The sequence below is a fragment of the Melozone crissalis genome, unplaced genomic scaffold (genome assembly GCF_028551555.1).
Source record: "Melozone crissalis strain CALT ecotype California unplaced genomic scaffold, PUWL_Pcris_2 ptg000029l_1, whole genome shotgun sequence".
In the NCBI taxonomy this organism is placed as follows: Eukaryota; Metazoa; Chordata; class Aves; order Passeriformes; family Passerellidae; genus Melozone; species Melozone crissalis.
The window spans coordinates 22,124,120-22,147,055 of NW_026535807.1; the positions used below are offsets into that span (position 1 = coordinate 22,124,120).

General features: G+C 49.9%; 1 protein-coding gene across 2 annotated transcripts in view; it reads right to left on the bottom strand.

Annotated features, from left to right (window-relative positions):
* PHF2 (PHD finger protein 2) overlaps positions 1 to 22,936 on the bottom strand; it is a 55,071-nt gene that overhangs the window by 27,018 nt on the left and 5,117 nt on the right. For both annotated transcript variants that reach the window (XM_054281134.1, XM_054281133.1), the window contains exon 2: positions 3,416 to 3,501. In XM_054281134.1, coding sequence (XP_054137109.1) covers positions 3,416 to 3,501 — 86 coding nt within the window. The remainder of the gene's footprint in view (positions 1 to 3,415; positions 3,502 to 22,936) is intronic.

The window sequence follows — 22,936 nt, forward strand, 5'->3', positions numbered from 1 at the left end:
GGAGTCCCCATCCCTGGAAGTGCTCATGGAACCGCAGGACGTGGCACTCAGTGCTCTGGCCTTAACAAGCTGGTGATCAGTCACAGGTTGGATTAGGTGATCTCGGAGTTTTTTTCCAACCTAAATGACTGGCTTTAAAGCCCATGGTGTTCTAGCCATGCCCAGGGAGCTTCCCTAGAGCAGGGATACCCAGGAGCACCCTGTGAGCTCTCCACTGATCAACAGCCAAGGCTGGAAGCACTTAAAGCCAGTCACAGCCTTTGGCTCACTTGCAGCTCTGTAACTCCACTGATTCCAAAGGATTTCTCCTGATTTTCACTGGGGCAAATGAGGCAGCAATCAAACCCAGCATTTCAGACTGTGCTATGAAAATGAGCCAAGCCTGCCCAAATGAAGCCCTTACATTTTCTTGAACTGATGTCAGAAAATGTTGGATGAATATGGATGATTTTTCCCAAAGAGAAGTCCCTACACATTTCATTAAGCGGGAATGGCTTAAAATGCCATGTGACAGGAAGCAATCTTCTGAGAGCAGCCACTGGCCACAGTGGTAATGTGGAAAAATGTAAGGAGAGGAAAACGATTTTTAAATTTGACATCTGGAAAACATATCTGGTAGAAGGCAAGCTCCAGAAATACATGTATATTTTTAAATCCAGACAAGTTGCATAACAGACAATTGGTGTCTGTGTTTCCCTTTGCTAATCTCACAATAATTAAATCCTACCATGAACTAGTGGTGCTGGAACAACTCCTACTCCTTTGCAGAGCTGATAGTGCTGGATAACGGGTCTGAACAGATTCTGGAGCAGTTAATAAGCAAAGGAAGTGATCTACCAGCAGTGCCCAAGCCCTGCAGCAGGATATCCTCCATGCAGATTCCAGAGATGGAATTCACCAGCCAAGCCGCTCCCTCCTTCACTTCCTCCAGCTTCCAGCTCCCCTGGCCTGGAGTACCCTGCAAGGATGGGCTAGAGTAGAACAGCCTCCTTCTTCCACAGAATCCACGATTCTACACATTAGCAGGGAGAATTACTATGCAGCTTGTGACCTTGGCACCAAAACTCAAGGTAAGGACAGCAATGATTTATATTTAAATAAAATTTTTGCACTTCACTTCTTTGATGATTGGTGTTGCATGTCATTAAACTGCCTATGCTGTATGCAAAGAGAGAAAAGGAAGGGTCCTTGCTGCCCTACAGAATGGATATTGCTCTGTATTCCCACCATGCTGCATCCCCAGAGGGAAGAGGGTCAAGGGAAACCTTCTGAGACCCTGAGCTGCCCCAGATCTGCAGGCAGCAACATCAGAAGGACGTGGAGCTGCTGGAGAGGCCCAGAGGTGGCCACAGAGCTGCTCCCAGCGCTGGATCCCTCTGCTCTGGAGCCAGGCTGGCAGAGCTGGGGGTGCTCACCTGGACAGGAGCAGCTCCAGGGAGAGCTCAGAGCCCCTGGCAGGGCCTGAAGGGGCTCCAGGAGAGCTGGAGACGGACTGGGGACAAGGGATGGAGGGACAGGACACAGGGAATGGCTCCCAGTGCCAGAGGGCAGGGATGGATGGGATATGGGGAATTGGGAATTGTTCCCTGTGAGGGTGGGCAGGCCCTGGCACAGGGTGCCCAGCACAGTCCCTGGATCCCTGGCAGTGCCCAAGGCCAGGCTGGGCAGGGCTGGGAGCAGCCTGGGACAGTGGGAGGCGTCTGAGCCCATGGCAAGGGCTGGAACTCTGCTCCAGCAGCACTTTCTGCTGGGTTGAATGCTCTGGCACACATCCGTGGATTTTTATTTGGATAAAAATAACTGCATAGACAGAAACCTTTTAAAAAGCATCAGAATGTTGTTGTCAATTCAACTCTCCTTATCATAACTGGTATATTAAACTTGCAATCTTTTTATCAAAACTGCCATGTCTTGAATTCTGGGATGACGCACCCTAGTTTTTATAGAACTGATATTCAATTCCTGATTATAGGCTTTTGCTGCTTCTGACTGTGTTTTCCCCCTTGCCCTGAAAAGTAGGTGCCTTTCACAATTTATATTTTTTTTTAAAAGTGAAAGAAATCAAAGTATCAGACCCATCTCAGTGTTGTGCACTGACAGACTCAGGGGGTGGAGATCCTGTGCTGCCTCTTCCCTCCTGGGTTAGGAACAGTCTGGGAGTGCCTGCAGTCACCCCCCCTCCAATCCCAAATCATTCACTTCAAAATGATTGGTGGTTATTTGTGTAACCAGGAAAACAAAACACTAGAAAGGCTGATCCCTTCAAACCACAACATTCTGTAGGGACATCCTGATTTTGTAAAGTCCTTCAGAACCAGCCCCCCAATGGGGATTTTCCAGCTTCCCAGCTGGACCCTCTGGGAGACAGGAGCAGCTGCAGGTCATTCAGGTTTCCAGTTCACATTTGATTTTTAAAAATGTGAAATGGAAATACAATTCTACTTTTTGCCCACAAAACAAACACTTCGGACTCCACCACATTCCCACTAGAAATTTCTTAAACTTTAACAATTAAGGCAATATAGAAATAATTGCTTGGGTTAAAAATTCTGAATTTTACCACAACAGGAGCCACTTCCCAGTCATCCCTTATTTCACACTGAATAGAAGGTCATCAGGATTCCCTCAGCTCCAGCAGATGAGCACAGTGCTCTTCCTCTGCAGGATGCCCTCAGCTTGCAGAGCAGCAGGATCCTCCCTGGCACTGTTTCTTATTTATAATAACTGGTTTTCAAGCAAAGCATTTCATCTTTCACAGGGATTGGTTTCTTTTCTTTTTTTTTTTTCCATTGTATAATAGAAAGAATTTGTGAATTAATCTGACCAAAGCAAACACATCCCACGATTCCTTCCCAGACAAAACACCCACTGAGATCAACTGTCACTTTTGCTCAGGAGAATCCTTTTCCTGTGAAAGAAATGCAAGAATTGGCACCCTCAGTGTATCCTACAATTTTGACTGACACTGAAATCGCTGCAATTCTACATCCAGGCCAAGCACAACAAACTGCTTCTTACTCTTCTCCTCTGCAGACAGAAAACCCCACATAGGTTCCAAAACTCCCTGTATTAGCACTTAGCTGCCTCCACAGGGTTTTTCTAGCCCACGTTACTGAGTGTGGGCACAGTTCAACCAAGGAAGGGCCCTCAGGTTTTTTGTGGGGCTGGGGACTGCAGTTCTCCAGGTAAGTGCCTGCATGAGCGCACACACGTGCCTAAGGCTGCAGCAAAAGCTCCATGATCCAACCTGCAGCTTCCTCCCACCAACATCTTTCTTCACCTCCTGGTTTGAATTACAATATTTGTGGCACGTGATACTGAGGCGTGCCTTTGGTAATGACCAAAAAAAAAGTTCCTGTTGTTCACACATCCCCACCCTGCTGCATGTCAGGGACTGGCTCACAGGGGTACTTACAGGTCGACTTTCCGTGGGTTTTCTCACAATTTGGACAATGATAGATGTCAATGTCTGGTGCCTCTTCTTCTTCCACACCAACACAGCTGGAACACAAGAAGGTAAATCTGACATCAGCCCGACTATGCTCTAGCATGCCAATAAAGAATACAGCCCCACGTGTTTGCCCTGCAGCTGCACTGACCAGCAGCACCCTGTACCAGCTTCGGGGCCCTGCACACTGGTACACACTGGCTTTTTGTAGCCTGCATTCCTGAGGGCTTCCAAAAGCTGCCAGCCAGAAGCCCACCCAGTGGCCCGCTGTGGAACTCCATGAAAATGTGGCAGAGAGACCCACAGATGGTTTTTTTCCCCAAGGAGACTATTTTGCACCTACACAGAGTTCTCCTACCACCGTCCCACACAAACCTGATTAACAAAACAAACACACCTTCACAAAGTATGTGTGGGCAGCTGTGAAGCACCAGAGGGATCCTGGCAAGGGATACCGTGTGCACAACTTCCACGGGTCCCACCTCTGCTGCAGTGCAGGAGGATGAGGAGGTGGAGCAGACGCCCAGCCCAGCACTCCTGGCTGTGCCAGGATGCCACCGAGGTGGGTTTGGATGGGACACACCAGCAGCAGCCCTGGGCATGCCCATGGACAACCCTTGGGAGCACAGGCTGGGGAGGAGCCAGGCACACAGCTGAGCATTGAAGCACCCAGGACAAGAAGCTGCCGCACAGTGCAAGTGCCAAGGAGCCAACCAAAGAATCCAGGTGCAGCTTGGCACTGTCCTGGCCACGGAGGAAGGGCAAAGGAGGCTCTGCCCCTGCTGCCTGTGTCAGGAGCAGCCCAGGCTGCAGGGCACCACACAGGGAAAAGGGGGAAAGGGCTCTGTGGGGTGCTGTGGGATCCATCCCTGTGCCTTGGCTCCATGGGAGCTTAGCTAGGCGAGATCACCCACCAGGGCCATCAGAGGCACCCTAAGCTCCTGCACAAGGAAGGCTGGATCACACCGTGCCCAGAGCTCTCCTGGGCTTTCTCTACTTCATCTCCTGAAATGCCTCCCCAGTGCTCTGCAGGGAGCAGGGAGCAGCTGCCAGTGCTCTGAATCAGCAGAGAGCACCTCTCAGTGCCCCTCAGCTCACAGAGAACAACAGCACTGCTTTTCTGCCAAGGAAAAGGCATGGGCAGGGTCACACAGTGCCACCTCCACGCACAAGGCCACATTCTGTCTCCTGGCATTCCCCAGCAGGGCTGAGCACCGACGAGAGCAGGAGTTCAGAGTTTATGGTTCCTGTTTCTGCACGGAGGAAGCAGAGCAGAGGATGGCTGCTCCAGCCCAAAGCCAGGCAGCAGAGTGAGCCAGTTCCACCAAGCACCTCCCAGAACCTCTCAGAGCATTCTCGCTCCGTTCAAGCCCTGCAGGACACCAGTGTGTCCAAAAATCGTTCAGCAATGGGAGAAGTTCACGCAGGTTGGACACACCAGCAGCACCTGGTGCTGGTCCAGAAGCAGGAAAGCCCTGACCTGGGCGCTGATAAAGGAGGATAACGCACAATCCTGTGCCCAACCCGCCCATGAGAGTCCTGGACCCACTCCCTGGGGGCTCTGGGTGCCCCTGGCAGGGTGTACAGGTGTCCCAGGGCCAACACAAGCGCACCTGGGGCAGGGCAGCAGCTGCTCAAACACACTGTGAGCCCCCATTGCCAGAGGTGGCTTTGAAGCCCTGCTGACCCCGAGGCCCTCGGTGGCGCACGTCACCATCGCAAACCACAGCCACACCTGCTGCACAGAACAGCAGCAACACCAGGGCTGCAACCACGCTGGGAAAGGCCAAACTAGCTAAGATACAGCAGCACATCCTTTTTATATCCATTGTAACTGTTGTGTCAGAATAAGATCCTGCCTGAAACCTTGGTAGGTACGGTGCCCCTGTTGCAACTGTCAGTGTGGGAGCCAGCTCCCTTCAAAACAAAGAGCCCAGGGTGACAGAAGCTCTGCAACTAAAGCCAGAGACACTCTCATCTCTGTGAAGCCAGACTGGGAACAGAAAACATTATTTTGGATTTTTTTTCATTAAACAGTTACTTGAAAAAATACAAAATTATTGTGTGTCCTTGGGAAGCCAGCACAGAAAACTGAAGTTTGCCAACAGGAAAAATCACCATCACAACTATCCAGTCCTCAGAATCCTGTACATATATAGAGAAAAAAGTCAGATTGGTAGAAAATACCAGAAAAAATAGTAGAAAAATACCAGATTAATCAGTAGAAAAATGAAACAAACCTTGGTAGATTAGGGCAAGTGTAAGAGAATGTAGAGGATTCCTCTACCCACAAAGCTGTGTCAGCGGCTTATGCCCCTGGATTCAGCTGGCTAAGCTCAGTAAAGGTATGGATTAAGCTCTCCACAAGAGCTTGAAAACACTATATTTAGCTAAAGTAAGGAGATGAGATCCTTGGCATGGCACGGGAGGAGGTTGGAGCAGCTGTGGCACAGGGCAATGGCTGCAGCGTGGTGGGAGCCATTGTTCTGAGAGAGTCAAACATCCGAGAAAAGGCAGAGAAGTAAAAATAAATGACCTCAAACTCCAGCAGGCCCTGCAAGACACACTCAACTTTTCCGACTACAGCATGGCTTTGGAATAAGGTCTGGCCACTTACAGCTGCTCACAGGGAGAAGCTGCTGCCCTCTCTGTGTGGGAAACTGGGAACTGTCCAAGGGATCTCCCAGCTGAACTGCTCGGGACATCAGGAACCAAAACACCAACCCACTCCAGGCTGCGCTGCCCCTCTCACCCAGCACAGCTGGGCTCTCCAGGCACTGCCTCCAGCAGGACTGTTGGTGCCTTCCACACGGATATAGGCACAGGAAACCAAATTCCCACCAAAAGCTAAAGCCAGACTGCCAGACAACCCCAGGCAAGCATTCCTGCCAGCAGAGGAACAAGGTTTTCCCCGTTGGTTTCCTTGTTGGTTTCCTTGTTTCCTTGCTGCCTGTCCTGGGTGTACAGAGCAAGATGTGGGTAGCAGGGGGCCGTGACTGACCCTTGGGTTGGTCTGTGCATTTCCACCTGGGAACAAAAAGCAGAAGGGGACTGCCAGCTGTGGCAGAAGCAGAGCCTGGTTCTGAAGCATCTCCTACCCAATTCACTGGTTTTTTCCCAGGGTGGCTAATCACCAACAATCTAGAATGAAAGCATTTCTCCAGCTGAAGAAAGCCAAGTCACCTACAGTGACTGAACAGCGTTCTCCCCCTCGGCCCTGAGGTGCAGCACAATTGGCACTCGGTGGTTTGCAGCTATTGGGGTTTCCCATGGGAACTCTCATTCTGGTCCCTCCAGGCTTTTTCTCAGCCCCATTTGCTCAAGGGAAACATCAAAAAGACACAAACCAAGCATTTGAAAATGATCAGATGGGGCTAAAGGCAGCTGGGATGGGATCACAGCCAGTGCCTGATCACAGCCAGTGCCTGATCACAGGGGATGTTCCTGGGATGCAGGCAGTGTGTTTGGGATCGGGCAGTGTGTTTGGGATCTGTGCAGTGTGTTTGGGATCAGGCAGTGTGTTTGGGATCAGGCAGTGTGTTTGGGATCGGGCAGTGTGTTTGGGATCCAGGCAGTGTGTTTGGGATCCAGGCAGTGTGTTTGGGATCGGGCAGTGTGTTTGGGATCAGGCAGTGTGTTTGGGATTGGGCAGGGTGTTTGGGATCTGTGCAGTGTGTTTGGGATCGGGCAGTGTGTTTGGGATCCAGGCAGTGTGTTTGGGATCAGGCAGTGTGTTTGGGATCGGGCAGTGTGTTTGGGATCGGGCAGGGTGTTTGGGATCGGGCAGGGTGTTTGGGATCAGGCAGTGTGTTTGGGATAGGGCAGTGTGTTTGGGATCGGGCAGGGTGTTTGGGATCGGGCAGGGTGTTTGGGATCCAGGCAGTGTGTTTGGGATCAGGCAGTGTGTTTGGGATCCAGGCAGTGTGTTTGGGATCGGGCAGTGTGTTTGGGATCAGGCAGTGTGTTTGGGATCGGGCAGGGTGTTTGGGATTGGGCAGGGTGTTTGGGATCTGTGCAGTGTGTTTGGGATCGGGCAGTGTGTTTGGGATCGGGCAGTGTGTTTGGGATCCAGGCAGTGTGTTTGGGATCAGGCAGTGTGCTCAGGATCCAGGCAGTGTGTTTGGGATCAAGCAGTGTGTTTGGGATCCAGGCAGTGTGTTTGGGATCAGGCAGTGTGTTTGGGATTGGGCAGTGTGTTTGGGATCGGGCAGGGTGTTTGGGATCGGGCAGGGTGTTTGGGATCTGTGCAGTGTGTTTGGGATCGGGCAGTGTGTTTGGGATCCAGGCAGTGTGTTTGGGATCCAGGCAGTGTGCTCAGGATCCAGGCAGTGTGTTTGGGATCGGGCAGTGTGTTTGGGATCTGTGCAGTGTGCTCAGGATCCAGGCAGTGTGTTTGGGATCGGGCAGTGTGTTTGGGATCCAGGCAGTGTGTTTGGGATCGGGCAGTGTGTTTGGGATCCAGGCAGTGTGTTTGGGATCGGGCAGTGTGTTTGGGATCAGGCAGTGTGTTTGGGATCCAGGCAGTGTGTTTGGGATCGGGCAGTGTGCTCAGGATCCAGGCAGTATGTTTGGGATCGGGCAGTGTGTTTGGGATCGGGCAGTGTGTTTGGGATCAGGCAGTGTGTTTGGGATCGGGCAGTGTGCTCAGGATCCAGGCAGTGTGTTTGGGATCAGGCAGTGTGTTTGGGATCCAGGCAGTGTGTTTGGGATCGGGCAGTGTGCTCAGGATCCAGGCAGTATGTTTGGGATCGGGCAGTGTGTTTGGGATCCAGGCAGTGGGCTCAGGAGCAGGATCCCACAGTGTCAGTGTAAGACCTGGGTGCATTACCATTGTCAGGGAAGAAGTGAGAAAAGCTCTCAGTAGCACTGTTGAGTTAGAAGGAAAAAAAATTTGCTTGGTGAAGGACAGAACCACAGAGCCATGGAATTGTTTAGGTTGCAAAAGCCCTCAAAGACCTTTAAGTCCCACCATTCCCCAGCACTGCAAAGGCCAGCACTGACCCATGTTCCAGCGGCCACATCCACTGGGCTGCTCAATCCTTCCAGCGATGGGGACTCCAGCACTGCCCTGGGCAGCTGTGCCAGGGCTGGATAATTCTTTTGTGAGAGAAAACCCTTCCCAGACACCCCACAACGCCCCTCCCTTGCTGTGCCATGGCCACTGATGCCTGAGGGGCTGCAGCCCTGCCCGCAGGAGCGGGGGATGTGCCTGCAGTGCAGGGCAGGGATGTGGGATGCTGGAGCAGCAGCCACCACCACCTCTCACAGCTCACAGAGCCTTTCTGCCCAAACACAGCAAAGATGGCCTAAGAGATTAATTGTCCTGCATCCAGGAATCTTGTTGGAACAATTTCAACCAACCTAATGGTTGCTTTTTAAATGGTCGTTAAGTGATTTAACTCATGTTGAGGGAGTGTAAAACTAATTTGATAATGAGATAAAAGGGAAATATTATTAAAAATGTATTTAAATTTCACCAAAACTGTTGTAGGGAAAAAAATAATAATGACAAGTAAAGGCTTTGATATTGCAGCTGTTTAAGCTGATATCTCACCCACGTTACACAGACTTAAAGGAGAATTAGCACATTAGAAGCTTTTGCAGTCAGAGGCTACAAATTACATTTTTATTAGAAACTCTGCCCTTTGCCACTTTAAAATGAAATTGCTTCTGTGTTCGCAGTGAAGAGATATTCAAGTTTCAATATTCTGATAAAGTTAACAATGATTTTTTTATTATGCAGGCAACACTAATAAAAGGTGAGTAAACTAAACTGGTTTTACAGCATGAATGTTTCTGGCAACCTTGGGTTGTCATCTGCAGGGAGGTGACATTTTAAGTAGCATCAGGAGAAAAATTAACCCACATAGTGTCTGTTCTATCAAAACCATGTCACCTCCATTATCAACCAGAAGACAGTATAGAAAACTATGAAAAATAAAATAAACAAGAAAAAGACTATTAGATGGAGAAGAAAATCAAATCTAGGAAAACAGAAATAGAGCTGAAGAAAAAATATCAGCTAACATCCCTTCCCTTCCCTTCCCTTCCCTTCCCTTCCCTTCCCCATCCCAGCCCATGAGGACAAATCATCAAAGGTCTCTGAAGCTCAGAGGAGCTCACAGCATTTTTATAGGTCCCAGTTAGTGATTACCCTGGGCTCATCCCTGGGTGTGTCACCAGTCACAGCGTGCACAACAACGCTCCTCCTTAACAAGGTGTAATTTCATTTACTTCAGTAATTTGTACAGAAGACACCTGTCCAGTTCCAGGAGCCTCTACCACCTGGCCAAAGCCATAGGTGCTGCAGAAAGCAGCACTGTCCAGTAGTGGACAGGTTTACACCTCATGTTTTGATGCCAGGCCAAAGTTAAGTGTCCACCCCAGCACCCAGAAATGCAACAGCCAACACTGTGAGCACAAGAGAAGTTAATAAAAGAAGAAAAGGGGAAAGAGTGAGGCTGTTTTGGGAGCAAGGAAATGAGTTGTTCCATGAGTTCATGTCTTCTGGGCTGCTGTCCTGGTGGCTTTACAGGGTGAGAGAGAACTCTGACCAGAGCTCTCTCCTGTGTGCTCTCCAGTGTCTCCAGAGCCTTTTCCTAAGCAGAAGGATTTGTCTCATCTAATCAGTCACATGTTTTCACGAAGTAGAGATTTTGGAGAGCCAAGGACTGCTGTCAGCTAGGGTTAAAGCAAAGCAGCGAGCTCAGGAGTCATTCAGGAGAACAGGGACACAAGCTGGTGTAACTCCAGCAGGAGACCCAAGACCAAGGAGAGCAGGAGGAACCCAGGCACTGGTGTGGGCACAGGGCTGAGTGTGCCCTGCATGGATGTCTCTAATTAAGGCCTAAATGAGAGAGAACTCATTGTACTGGACAGACAGGATTTCACATCACCTCTCATTCACTCACAGAAACACAAATGTGCAGAGAAAGGGATGGGAAAAGGGAAAAGGGAAAGGGGAAAAGGGAAAGGGAAAAGGGAAAAAAAGGGAAAAGGGAAAAGGGAAAAGGCCTCCTCTTGCAAACAGAACAGCATCTGCGCAGTCCATGCAAGGGGCCCAGCGGCTTCAGCCACACCTGGATGCAGGCACAGGCACAATCCCCACTGCTTATCAGATGCTTTAACTGCTTTTCATCCCAGGAAATGAGCTCAGCTTTTTGACTCGGTTTCCCCCCTGCAGGCAGCAGCCCCACCAGCACCTGCCCCACGGCCCGAGGCCGCTGCTGGAGAATGGACAAACATCATTCAGGGCTTTGGAAATGTCCATCTCTGTGCAAGAGCTGAGCTCTGCTGCCCACACAGACGGCTTTCAGAGGCCTCATAAAATCATGGAATATCCTCAGCTCAAAGGAGCCACAAGGACCATGGAGCCCAGCCCCTGTCCCTGCCCAGACCCCCAACAGCCCCACCCTGTCCATCCCTGGCAGCGCTGCCCCAAGGCTCCTGCAGCTCCGGCAGCCTCGGGGCTGTGCCCATTCCCTGGGGAGCCTGGGCACTGCCAGCACCCTCTGGGGCAGAGCCTTGCCCTGAGCTCCAGCCTGACCCTCCCTGGCACAGCTCCAGCTGTTCCCTTGAGTCACCAGAGGCTCAGAGCATGCAAATAAGTGAGGAGATATTTGTGAGGGCTGCAGGGGCCTCTGCAAGTCTGCACTGCTCTAAGGGCTCTAAGGCTGGTACATAACTCTCACTGCCATCACTTGAATTCCACCAGTGAAACATTGTTCAGGATGACCAAGATTTTTAAGGAGCCATCTCCTGTGTGTGTTGAAGTCAACAGCTACAAAGACAATCTGACAATGCTCCTTCAAACCAAGCAATTCTGATATCAGCATGAGATGAAACAACAGCAGCAAAAATGTGCATCCACCACAACATCCCAGATCCATCAAGACAACTGGGATGTCTTCCTTCCATCCTTATTTCTGGGCCTTGGTGAACCACTGTGGTTATTTCTGGGGCTGACGAGAGGAGCTCTGTCTTCAATCAGAAACTGAGACCCAAACAAAGCCGAAGTCCACTTGCAGGACAGGAGCCTTGGGCCGAGGGCTCCTCAAGGGAAGCCGTGTCCCAGCTGGAGGGATGCCCACGGCAGCAGGGCTCTGTCCTTTCCAAAGCACATCTGCTGCAGGCCCCTGAGCCACACACACAAAGGTACAGCTGGTGACTCTGTGCTTTGCCTTGCTATAAATAATAAGGTTTCATTTCCTTCACAGAGCTTTTGATTTGTTTCCTTTGGGAGACTCACGGGTTATAATGGCATTAATTCCTATTTGCCAACCTTGTCCTTATAAATGAGGATCTTCATTAAAGGAATGTTAAGCGATGAGTACTATAATTAGGACAGATTTAAAATGCAGTGTGCCTAAATCAGAGACTACCTAAGATGTTATCTTTTTTATTAAGATATAATTTGAAGGAGAATTACTGCTTAGTTTAGAATGAATTACATTTTCCAACAAGCTCTTCTCACTGAGGGAATGTACAGAGCAAGGAAAAACACCCTGCTGCAGAAGTGAAGCCCACTCTGAATCCTGATCCCTACTGCTGGTTGATGACTCTCTCATGAAACACACGTGGCTGAAAAGTGCTGGATGAGACTCTTTTCACCCTAATTATTTTATGTCAACTCAAAATTCTATTCAACTTGCTGTCATATAATTGAAAATAATTAAAGACCTAGAGACTGACCCAAACAATCCATCACACAATTCCAGCTGACTGCTATGCCTGTCATCCTCGATGACCTCAGAGGCAACACCTTGAAGAGGTGAACACCTTCACCACTGACTCGGGAGAATGTCCCATGCCCTTTTTTGCACAGGAACGTATCTTCTGCCCTATCCCCTGGCAGTGCCAGCCCCATCCTCTGCCACATGAAAGACATGAGCTGGGCACAGACACCTGTGGAGCCACTGCTGTGCCAGGTGCTGCTGCTGCTGCTGCTGAAAACTGGGCTCAGCCTGTTCAGCAGAGAACCTGCTCAGCCCTGTGTGATTACAGCTGCCCTGGTGTTTGTTCTCCTCCTCAGCACTGGGTTTCCCAAAAGCAGATGGGAAATAAGCCAAGAGGGAGGGAAACAGAGAAAGAGAGTGGTAAAAAGCAGGAATAAAACAAAACTGAAGGAAAAAATTGCCAAGCCCAATTTAAAAGTCCCAGATTCTTGACTCAAAAGGTCAAGAAGTCCATTAAACAAACAGAACAAAAATATCTCTCCTCTCAAAATCATTCTGTTAGGGTTCATTTATTCCTTGTGTAACTTCACTGAAAGAAGTGGCACTGGTCCACAAAGGAAATCTGGCCACATGCAAAACTTTTTCCAGGCTGGGTGGCCACACTGCTGCTGCAGGGAGCAAGAAGGGCTCGTCCTAGCCTGGGAGCAGGGCAGGTGACAGAGCAGATGACACCACTGTGCAGCCCAGGGCATCCCAGCCCTGAGGTGCTGCAGGAGCTCCTGGCCAGGGGCTGAGCCAGCAGGCTGCAGGTGTGAGAAGTGAACTGGTCTGCACAGGCCCTGTCTCTGCTGCTTTCTTCCTCTCTCCCACTCCTTTCACCAGCCACCTTCTGTTCTCTGTGTACGGTTTCTATTTCATCTTCAACTGACACGCAGGTGCCAGCCAGAGCCACAGAGGCAGCAGAGCTGACACCCATCCCACTCGGGGTGACACCATCCACACAGCTCTGCTACACACAGCTCCACACAGCTGCACCTGAGCACACACTGCACTCGACAGAGCTCAGAGACAAAGCCAGTGAGCAGGCAGCACACAGCCACAGCCAGGGGCAGTGCAGGGCCCTCCCCACAGCTCATCTCCCCAGCCTGAGGCACTCAGCCCCGGGACCAACACAGCCCCTCCACCCATGGCCCACACAGGACCCTTGGCCCAGCAGAATGACAGAACCACAGAATCACTTACATTGGGAAAGAATCTGAAGGACACGGAGTGCAACCGTTCCCCAGCATTGCCAGTGCCACCACTGATCCATGTCCCCAAAGCCTTTCTGCTCCACCCCAAGGAAGCAGCAGCTCCACACCCTGATGGAGCCCATAGCACTGGGGCTGTTGCCAGTTTGCTCCACGGACTAGCCTGACACTCACCTTACAAGCTGCATCTCCTCAGCTGCCATCCCCACAGGACACTCCTAACCAGGGCCTCTGCCAGCAGAGTAACCTCTCCCATGGGGCTTCCCCATGGCTGAGATCTACACACAAATGGGGGGGGACGCCAAGGTTCTGCTGCTGAGGTCACCGAGAGCTTTACAGAGCAAAGGGCACTTGCAAGGGGAGTCCTGCCCTGGGGCTCCGCCTAGGTGCAAACGCTGTGCCAGGTTTGTGGCCACACGCTGGAAAGTGGGCTCATGCACAAAACTGCCCTTTACCCTTCCTCCCTCCGGCTCCCAGCTCATCCCAGTCTGCACAGACAACTCTCCACACCCTAAAAACCTCCTTTTCTATCTCCACACATACTGCAAAACTTCTCCATGGAATTAGTGCTTGGGTTGATCAAATAAATCCTCGTTTATCTGCTGCACATAATTGGGGGCTGGAGTGATGGAGCGGATTCTCTCACGCGCACTGAGGCAAGCACAGCAGGAAACAAAAGATCCCAGGAATGGACTGATTTTCATGAGCACTTTAGAAGGCACAGGCTGTGTTCTGCCCAGTGCAGAAGGGAGTAGGAAAGAGAATTGTCTCAGGGAAAATAATCCTTGAATTATTGTATGACCAACAAAACTCTGTGACATTGGTGTCTCAGCACTCCTTCCTCAGGCAATGTGTCACCTCAGCTGTTGACCACTGCTCCACGAGAGCTCCAGGAGGCAGCCCCTGGGAACAGCCCCCTGTCAGACCAGCCTTGCACAAACCCAGCACAATTCATCCTCCACAGAGAAGTACTGGAATCCAGACCTCATGTGTTTTCACTCACAGGGCACCTTCTTCCCAAGCACAGGTCAAACTACTTTACAAAAATATCTACTATTAGCCTTTTGTTCCTCAGCAAAAACCAACCAGTGACATTGTATAAAAGAAATATCACCCACCCTGGAAAAAAAGAAATCAACCAAGCAGAAATAAATGAAGTTTCTAGATTGCAGCAACCTGCACCTACTGCACAGCCCAAGTCCTTGCCAGCATCACACTGTTATGTGGCCTAACTAGAACCTGTGCATGCCAGCAACAAATCTGTTATTCAGAGCTGCAGTTCAGAACCCCCAGAATCAGGCAGGGCTCGCTGCTCAGTTCCTTGAGACCCTACAGAATGAGGTCTCAGTTTCAAGCTTCAGTACAACACATCACACATGAAGAGGGTGGACGCTGCCAACTCTCTAGCCAGGATGCATCGGAACCCGAGGGACCAACAGAGCCAGCTCCCAAGGCAGACTGGCCATGGCAGAGTGAGCCTGACAGCCACAGCCCAGCGTGGCAGCACTGCAAATGAGACTGGATTTAACCTCAGCCGTTCTTTGCTGGCCCAAGGATCTGAAGATTATAAGCCTCTCCATCAGGAGTGGCACCCCACAAGTGGCAAGGCAGGCAGGCCACCTTTCTGGGAGAGCCCCACAGCAGAAGGAATCCCAAAAGTTGGGCTAAACCTAAGCCCTGAGGAGCAGCAGCCAGGATCAGCTGTGCTGCAGTGCAAACCTGTGTTTACCAAGCACTGCTCGATAAAGCATCCTTTATGCTTTGCCCCCTGCAATTCCAGGAATTACCTTTAAAAATGAGCACATACACTCCAGGAAATCGGCCTGTAAACCCTTACACACTGACTGCAGCCTTGCCCTGACCCTGTTGCTCCATTTCTCCCTCCAACAGGAACATTACTGCAAATAAATGCCCCTGCTGGAACATCGGCTGTGCAGGACACACAACCCACCAAACCCCTGTAACACTGGCCCATTACAGACCCACACCTGCAACCAATGGACCCCTCCGGAATTCCTGATTTGTGACTTGTCCTCCAAAGCCACAGCACTCTGAGCAACACCACTCCTTTGCTTTCATGTTCCCTCTCACTCCTCCTGAGCATCGGCTCCCCCTGCGTGTCACATCCACACCACACGTACAGCAGGAGCAGGCTGGACATGGGCAGTGCCTGACTAAAGGGCAGATAAATGCAAATAAACTAAACACCAGCAAAGCCCCAGACATCACTGACTTTGCACAGCAACAACTACCTGTACCTGTGTAGTTACACATCCGTGTATGTATTGATACACATCAATACAAATCTGAGTACTATGTGTGCTTGACTTGCTTTAATTGTGACACCCATTTATATAACCATTTATATAACTTACTTTTAAATCTGAGGTAACTTATCACTGTAATTTGCATAAGCATGCTCAGATCTTGCTAAAAATACTGATCAATGGTTGGTTGTCCTTTTCATTCACAGGACCATTTTGATGTATTCTTTATAGATACATATAAACATATAAACACATGGCAATCCTGATAGTACCCCAAAGTTATCTTTTCATGCTTTGTTTTGCATGGCAAACACTCTGAACCAACTGCAACGCTCACAGGGGAAGCTCCAAAATGAGCAGATAGTACAACAAGGAGGGAGAAGGAACAGCAATGACTTACACTGTCATATTTACAAAGAACTTACTATATTAAACCCAACAACCACACAATTAAAGAATGATAAATTATTAACAGAACCTTCAAACCATTCTTGGCTGTTCCTGTTGTTGACACACATAACCCGCTCTTGTACCTTAATTTCATTTCAGCACTTCAACTACATTTCCAAAAGATTAACATCAAATTTCAAATGACCCAATTACAGCTTTATCACATTTTATTCCTATTTCAAGATGCAAACTGGCTTTGTACATCCATGCTGTGCTCTGCGTGCTCCTCCCATGCCATTCTCCAGCCCCCTCACCTCCACCATCACCAACCCAGGTGACAGCAAAGGGTCCCCTGCCCACGGCGTGCTCAGCACTGCCCCATGTGAACTCAGCCATGGTGGGGATGGTCCATCATGCTTGGCACAGCACATGGCATGTGTGTGTGGGAGTGATGGATAACATCCTTGATAGAGAGAAACAAAGAGAACCTGCGTGGTTGGAAGGAAAACCATGGTAGCAACAGCCATAAATCACATGAGTGTCCTTGGACAGGGCATTCAGACTGGGTACTGGGCTGCTATGAAATTATGTCCTTCCGTCCATGGACTTGTAAGGATTTGCTCCACCTGGTAACTGACAGGGAAACCCCAACAGATTTCTTTATCAGCCATGATTTTGTACTGTGGGGGAGCAGCAACAGCTCAGAATAAACACCCAGTGACACCCAGTGCCACTGGCAGTGAGTTAGCAGTGGAGATTGCTGGTTGTTCTGCTGATGTAAAGTGCTCTTGTCTGCAGCTGATTCAGACATCTGCACATCAATGCACCCCGGCAGGAGGAGGTGGGAACATGGTGAGGTTTAAGGTCCCTCCCAGTGCAAATCATTCTGGGATTCTGTGGGAAATCATAAATTTCCTCTTTTTCTTCCAGATACTCTTCTTGCCTTTTTACAAACACCACAAGAAGTGCTAATATTCTTTCACTGCTTGTGACTTATCAACACAAAATTAGAGTTCTGCCCTGCTCTTCTCAAAGGGAAAACCTTACCTGACTGAACCCTTGCAGCCCATGCAGGATGTGCTCCATAAGACACTCCTTAAAAGCCCTCCACAAGACATCCTTCCTTTAAAAAATGGTTGTGGCATTTTCTGTGACATTTCTGTCCCACAGAAGCCCTGTGGCATGAGCAGGACCCGGGATGCCAGCAGGCCAGTGCCACTGAGCCTCCCCATCAGCATGGTTTGCAGTTCAAGCAATCAGTTCTGCTCTGAGAGGGATTTCAGAGTTCCAAGAATGCAAAGAAACACAAAATTCAGAAGGAGCCATGCAAATGCTGGCAGGTGGAGGCTGTGACTGCAGGCAGCCAGACAGGCTCTGCTCCCACTCACTGTGAGATTCCAGGTAAGTGCTCTTCAGAAACACCTCCTTGACACACGTTTTCCTTCCTCAAACCATTCACCAACTCTCACACCACAAAAAAAGCAGAAATAATTATTCTGAAGAACATTTGTGAGTGCTTTGTATCTGGAAAACTTCCTTGCACCAAAGCATAAAACAACAGTTTTTCTTGTTCTAAATAAAAAGTCCCAAGCAACCAAAAAACCCCCAGCTAAACAACAAAACGTGCCCACCCTCCCTGCAGAAATCCTTCTGGGAAAAAGCTTAGGTCTGAGAACTTAAAAACATGAAGGCTTGGCTCATTGTTGAACACTACAGGCAGCAGCAGCTCTGACTGCAAGTGGCATGCTGAATAGATCGTTCCCTGCAGCCCCTTGCTTTGGAAGCATGAGGAACAGCCCCAGCTCCAGCTCATTCCAGCCCTTCGGGTATTTTTCGAGTAGGACTGTAACTGAATTCCAGCACCTACTTCAGTTCAGCATTTTTTAAATGGAAAAATTTAGCAGTATGGTAAAAAGGGACTTTGATCTATACTTTTAAATCTGAGGTAACTTAGGTAGCAGCCAACAGCAGCTGAGGGCAGCCCCAGATGGAGCCTGGCAGCAGAAGGCTCTGCCCAGCACCACCCTGGGTGCAGGACTGCTCCTCACACCATCTCCTCACTCACAGCACACATTTCCTGACCTGCTCCCCTCTCCATGCAGTCCGCAAACGCCACAAGTGAACCTGAAACATGAACTCCCACTTTTCAGTAACTCCCAGAGCATCCCACAGAGGCAGTGGGCTGTGTCCTGCCTGCAAAGCAACGCCCCCACCTTCCCTGTGAGCTGCTCATGGGGAGCAGGAACAGCGCAGGAGGAGCACACAGCTGATCACACCCAAACCTCACACACAGCTGATCACACCCAAACCCCCAGGGTACCTGAGATTTAAGGTGTTCCTCCGTGGGGCTGAGCAGGAATCACCGCTGTGCAGCCAGCCTCAGCACTCTGCCTTTTACAGGAGGTGTTTGGGCACAATTGTCCTGTTCTCTGGCCAATCTGGTGCAATGTCAAAAAGAGGGTAGAACTTGATAAAACTGGAAAATGCCACGGGCACTGACAGTGCTGGGGGAGAATGGTCCTGCAAAGCCTGGTGGGGCTCAGGAGCGGGGCTGGGGTGTCTCTGAAAGCATTTGCTCAGTTCCTAACAGTCCTGTGCAAGTCTGTGTCCAAAGAATGAAGGAAAATAATGTATCAGAGTCCTTGTGAGCCCGCTCCATCCATTTCCAGCAAAGTGTCCTGACACACTGTGCCTCTGCCTCTGTGCTCCAGTCTGTGATTTACAGGCAGCATCAGGAATAGTAACAGTTTCTCACCCACAGCTGCATTTCACCCCTCTGGTATTGCTCATAGTCCCCTGCAGTTTCACTCCCACACCTTCCAGCAATGCTTGATTTCTAAGGACACTGCTGCATCCATGGACAGACACCCATTCCTTCCACAGCACCTGGAGCTGGGGCTGTGCAGCAGTGCCAGCTGCGCACAGGGTGAGAGGCTGTGCTGGGGAGGCTGGCACTGAGGGCTGGGGAACAGCGTGCTGCTGCTGGGCTGAGATGGAGCCTGTGCAGGAGGGATGTGCTGCTCTGGGCTGGGAGTGCAGCCTGTGCAGGGAGGGATGTGCTGCCTGTGCTGAGGTGGAGCCTGTGCAGGAGGGATGTGCTGCTCTGGGCTGGGAGTGCAGCCTGTGCAGGGAGGGATGTGCTGCCTGTGCTGAGGTGGAGCCTGTGCAGGGAGGGATGTGCTGCCTGTGCTGAGGTGGAGCCTGTGCAGGAGGGATGTGCTGCCTGTGCTGAGGTGGAGCCTGTGCAGGGAGGGATGTGCTGCCTGTGCTGAGGTGGAGCCTGCTCCCACAAGTGCTGGAAGGCCAGAGCTGTGGGCAGGCATCCCTCAGCAGGAGCTGCTGTGCAGCCACCGCAGGCGCCTTGTGATTCCACCGGGCTGAACTTTGTCACTGTCCCGTGCAATAGTCTAAAAATTTCTTAGACTAATAAACTAATAAATTAATAAACATTGGGACAATGTGGATGTGCTGCCTTTCCCTCAAGAGCAGCTGTGCTTTCATTTGGCCAGTGTGTTTGTCCTGATGCAAAAGAGTTGGTGGATAAGAGCTCCAAATACTGCCAAGAACCACTTTGGCAGTAAAAGCTGTGAATTCATAGGATCTTCTCAGAACACATCCGAGTGTTTCAAGACCTCCTCAGCCATCTCAACAAGAGCAAACCCACCTCTTTTAGAGCAAGCCCCACATTCGCCCATAAGGAAATAGCATCCTCACCTTTTCCAACCCTCCACCCACCTTTACACCTTTCAGTGGAAGTTTCACTGAGAGGCAATGCCAAGCAGGAATTAGCCAAGTCTTTGGAATGATGAATCCCTTATCAGCAGCCATCTGCAGAGCAGCACCTCAGTGCTCCAAGGCAGGAGCAGGGATGAGAGAAGAGGGGCAGAGGGGGCTCCTGCCCTCCCAGCCTCGCTCAGCACCTGGGCTCTCCTGTGGCTGCTGCTGGCACCTGTGTGACTCAGATTCCTGAAGTGATCGCGGAACAAAACACTCAGCAGCCCCACGTGTTTGCCATTCTTTACTCAATTACTCCTCATCCAGGTATCAGGAGGACAGCTTTTTTTAAGTTCTTTTTTTTCCTTTCTTCAATTCCCTGGGAAACATTTCTGGGGTGTGAAGGAGCTCATATGCAGTTCACACGCTGTCCCCATGGCCTGTAAGGAGTTAGGGGTTCCACTGGTCCTGCCTGCTCCTGGCCAATAAACTGCTCCTTCTGGCTAAATAAATTAAGAGTACACTAGATACCCTCCACATTCCTTAGTAACTGCTGCAATCAATATGAGGGTATTTAGTGATCAGAATGGAGAGGAAACCCCAGGTGGACAGGATGGTGATCAGGAGACACTGTCCCTGTTAACACGAGCCCAGCAGCAACAGCACTGCACGTCATTTTGCTTCCCCCACCTGCCCCAAGCCAGGCCTTTCTGAGCTGCTCCATAAAGACATTAAATCTCACTTACAACCTGGCTGTGGGGACTGTGCTCCTGCACAACGATCCTGGGCTGTTCTGTGTGCTGCTGCTGCCACAAGGGACACTGCACATATGGCACAGGAACAGCATTCCAGCCAATTTCCACATTTCCATTCCCTTCCATTGAGATGCTAACAGCAAAAATGGAGGTTTAATAAAAAATCACAGCTACTGATATCTAGCAGAAATATTTCACTTCTTTTTTCACTTGTTACATCCTTCCAGTCTGCCAGATGAGGCAATTGCTGTTTCTGAGAGTAAATGTACTGTGTATTTGGCAAAAAGAGGAAAACACGATGAAATCCATGAGCAATTCCATAAAAACAATAAGGCAGCTCTCACATAGTTCCAGATTACTGGGTTGACAATTGCAAACAGGAAATTTAAAAATATCTTTGTTTCTGCAATTCTGGTTTATTTTTTCCTGTCAAAATACACTATTGCTTAACTTTCTGCTTGTCTTGACTACTTGCTAAAACAAATGGATGAAGCACTAAAAATTGCTGAATATCCCAAGAGAAGTCTATCCTGGTTAGCTGGGAAGCACAATTACACCCAGGGAAACTCAGCACCCTCACTCCTGCTCTGCCTGTGGACACAGGACTGAGCCCTCACCTGGAGGAGCAGCGGCCATCAGGTTTGGGGGTGTGCCTGAGAGGAAAAGAAGGAACTCCTCCATGGGCTGCAGGCTGGGAGCCGTGCACAGGTTGTCAGCCTCTTCCAAAGGCCCAGGAGAGTGCAACAAGGAGGGACTTGCACATCCCTGGATGTCCTGGGCTGTGGTCCCAGGGCTGAAGAGCACCAAGCACCAGAACAAAGCAGGAGGTCATGTGTGGGGGCCTGAATATATGTATTGTTATGGAGAGAGCCTTGTAAGATCTGTGGGTCCTAGTTACTCCAAACGAGCTACAGCTGTGAAGTCCTTAGCTCGTGAAGGTAACTGGAATAAATAGGGGTGGGTCGAGAGCCCAGGAGGAGCTCCAGAGAAGATCAGCTTGGTACAGTATGGGACTTGAGAAATATGGAATACAACAACTGGTGACCCCGGCGTGATGAAGAACAGGCAGCCAAACATTGAAAGAAGGTATGGAACCCCTTGGCATCACAGAAGATAGGACAGCTGAGAGCTGGGACTTTGGAATATCAGCCAGAGAGCTGGGACTTTAGAATATCATATTGCCTTTGAATTAAGGAGCTGTGACAGCAGAAAGCTGTAAGAATATGGCCTTTAAGGAAAAGAGCCTCGGAACATCTAGGGATTTGTATGTATTCAAGACAGCCGAGAGCTGTGGCAGCCTGAGAGCTGGGACTGTATGTGTATTATAATTGTATAATTGTTAAAAGAAAAGGGGGGGAACGTGGGGCCTGAATATATGCATTGTTATGGAGAGAGTCCCTGTTAAGATCTATGTATTGTAAGATCTATGTATTAAATAAGTGGGTCCGTATGGAGAGAGTCCCTGTAAGGTCTGTGTGGGTCCTGGTTACTCCAAGCAAGCTACAGCTGCAAAGTCCTTAGCTGGGCAGCAGCTGCAGCTCGTGAAGGTAATTGGAATAAACAGGGGTGGGTCGAGAGCCCAGGAGGAGCCCCTGAGAAGACACACTAAGAACTGTGCTGCAGAGAAGAACAGCTTGGTACAGTATGGGACTTGAGAAATATGGAATACGACAAGAATACAACAGTCATGGAATCATGGAATGGTTTGGGTTGGAAAAGACCCTAAAATCATCAGGTCCAGCCATCCCCCAGCACGGCCAAGTGCAGCACTAACCATGTTCCCATCTGCACCTCTCTCAAATCCATCAGGGATGGTGACCCCACCACTGCCCTGGACAGTCTGTGCCAGGCATGAAAACCCCTTCGATGCAGAAATTTTCCCCTATATCCAATAGAAGCTTCCCCTGGCACAACCTGAAACCATTTGCCTCAAGGTGTTGCAGCCTGGTCACAGCACACTGCTGGAGACCATGGACCCCCTGTCGCACAGAGAGTGCCCTTCTGGGGGTGGGGAGATGCTCAGCCTTCACGCAGGGTGGGGACCAACAGCCCAGGAAAAATCTACATGAGAGACCTGGTGAGATTGGCCAAACACGTTATTGCCATTGTATTGTATACCAGAGGGACTTGGATGCAACAGCCAAGTAACATCTAAAAATAGCCATGCATAAAGTCGTAAAATGGACTGTGAACAGGCTAATTTTTTTCCAGATAAAGCCCTGGAAAGGAATTACTATTGGTATCCATCAGCCAGTGTAAGATTTGATAACGTACACCCACGTTACAGAGTTATCAGTCACTGATAAGATGCATGGCATGGTCACTATGAAAAACCCACGTGATTGCAAAGCATCAGTTCACCTGCAGCCCAAACAAACCTCCAGCACCGCTTCAGAGCACCTTTATAGGACACCCCCAATGCCACAAACCATGTTTT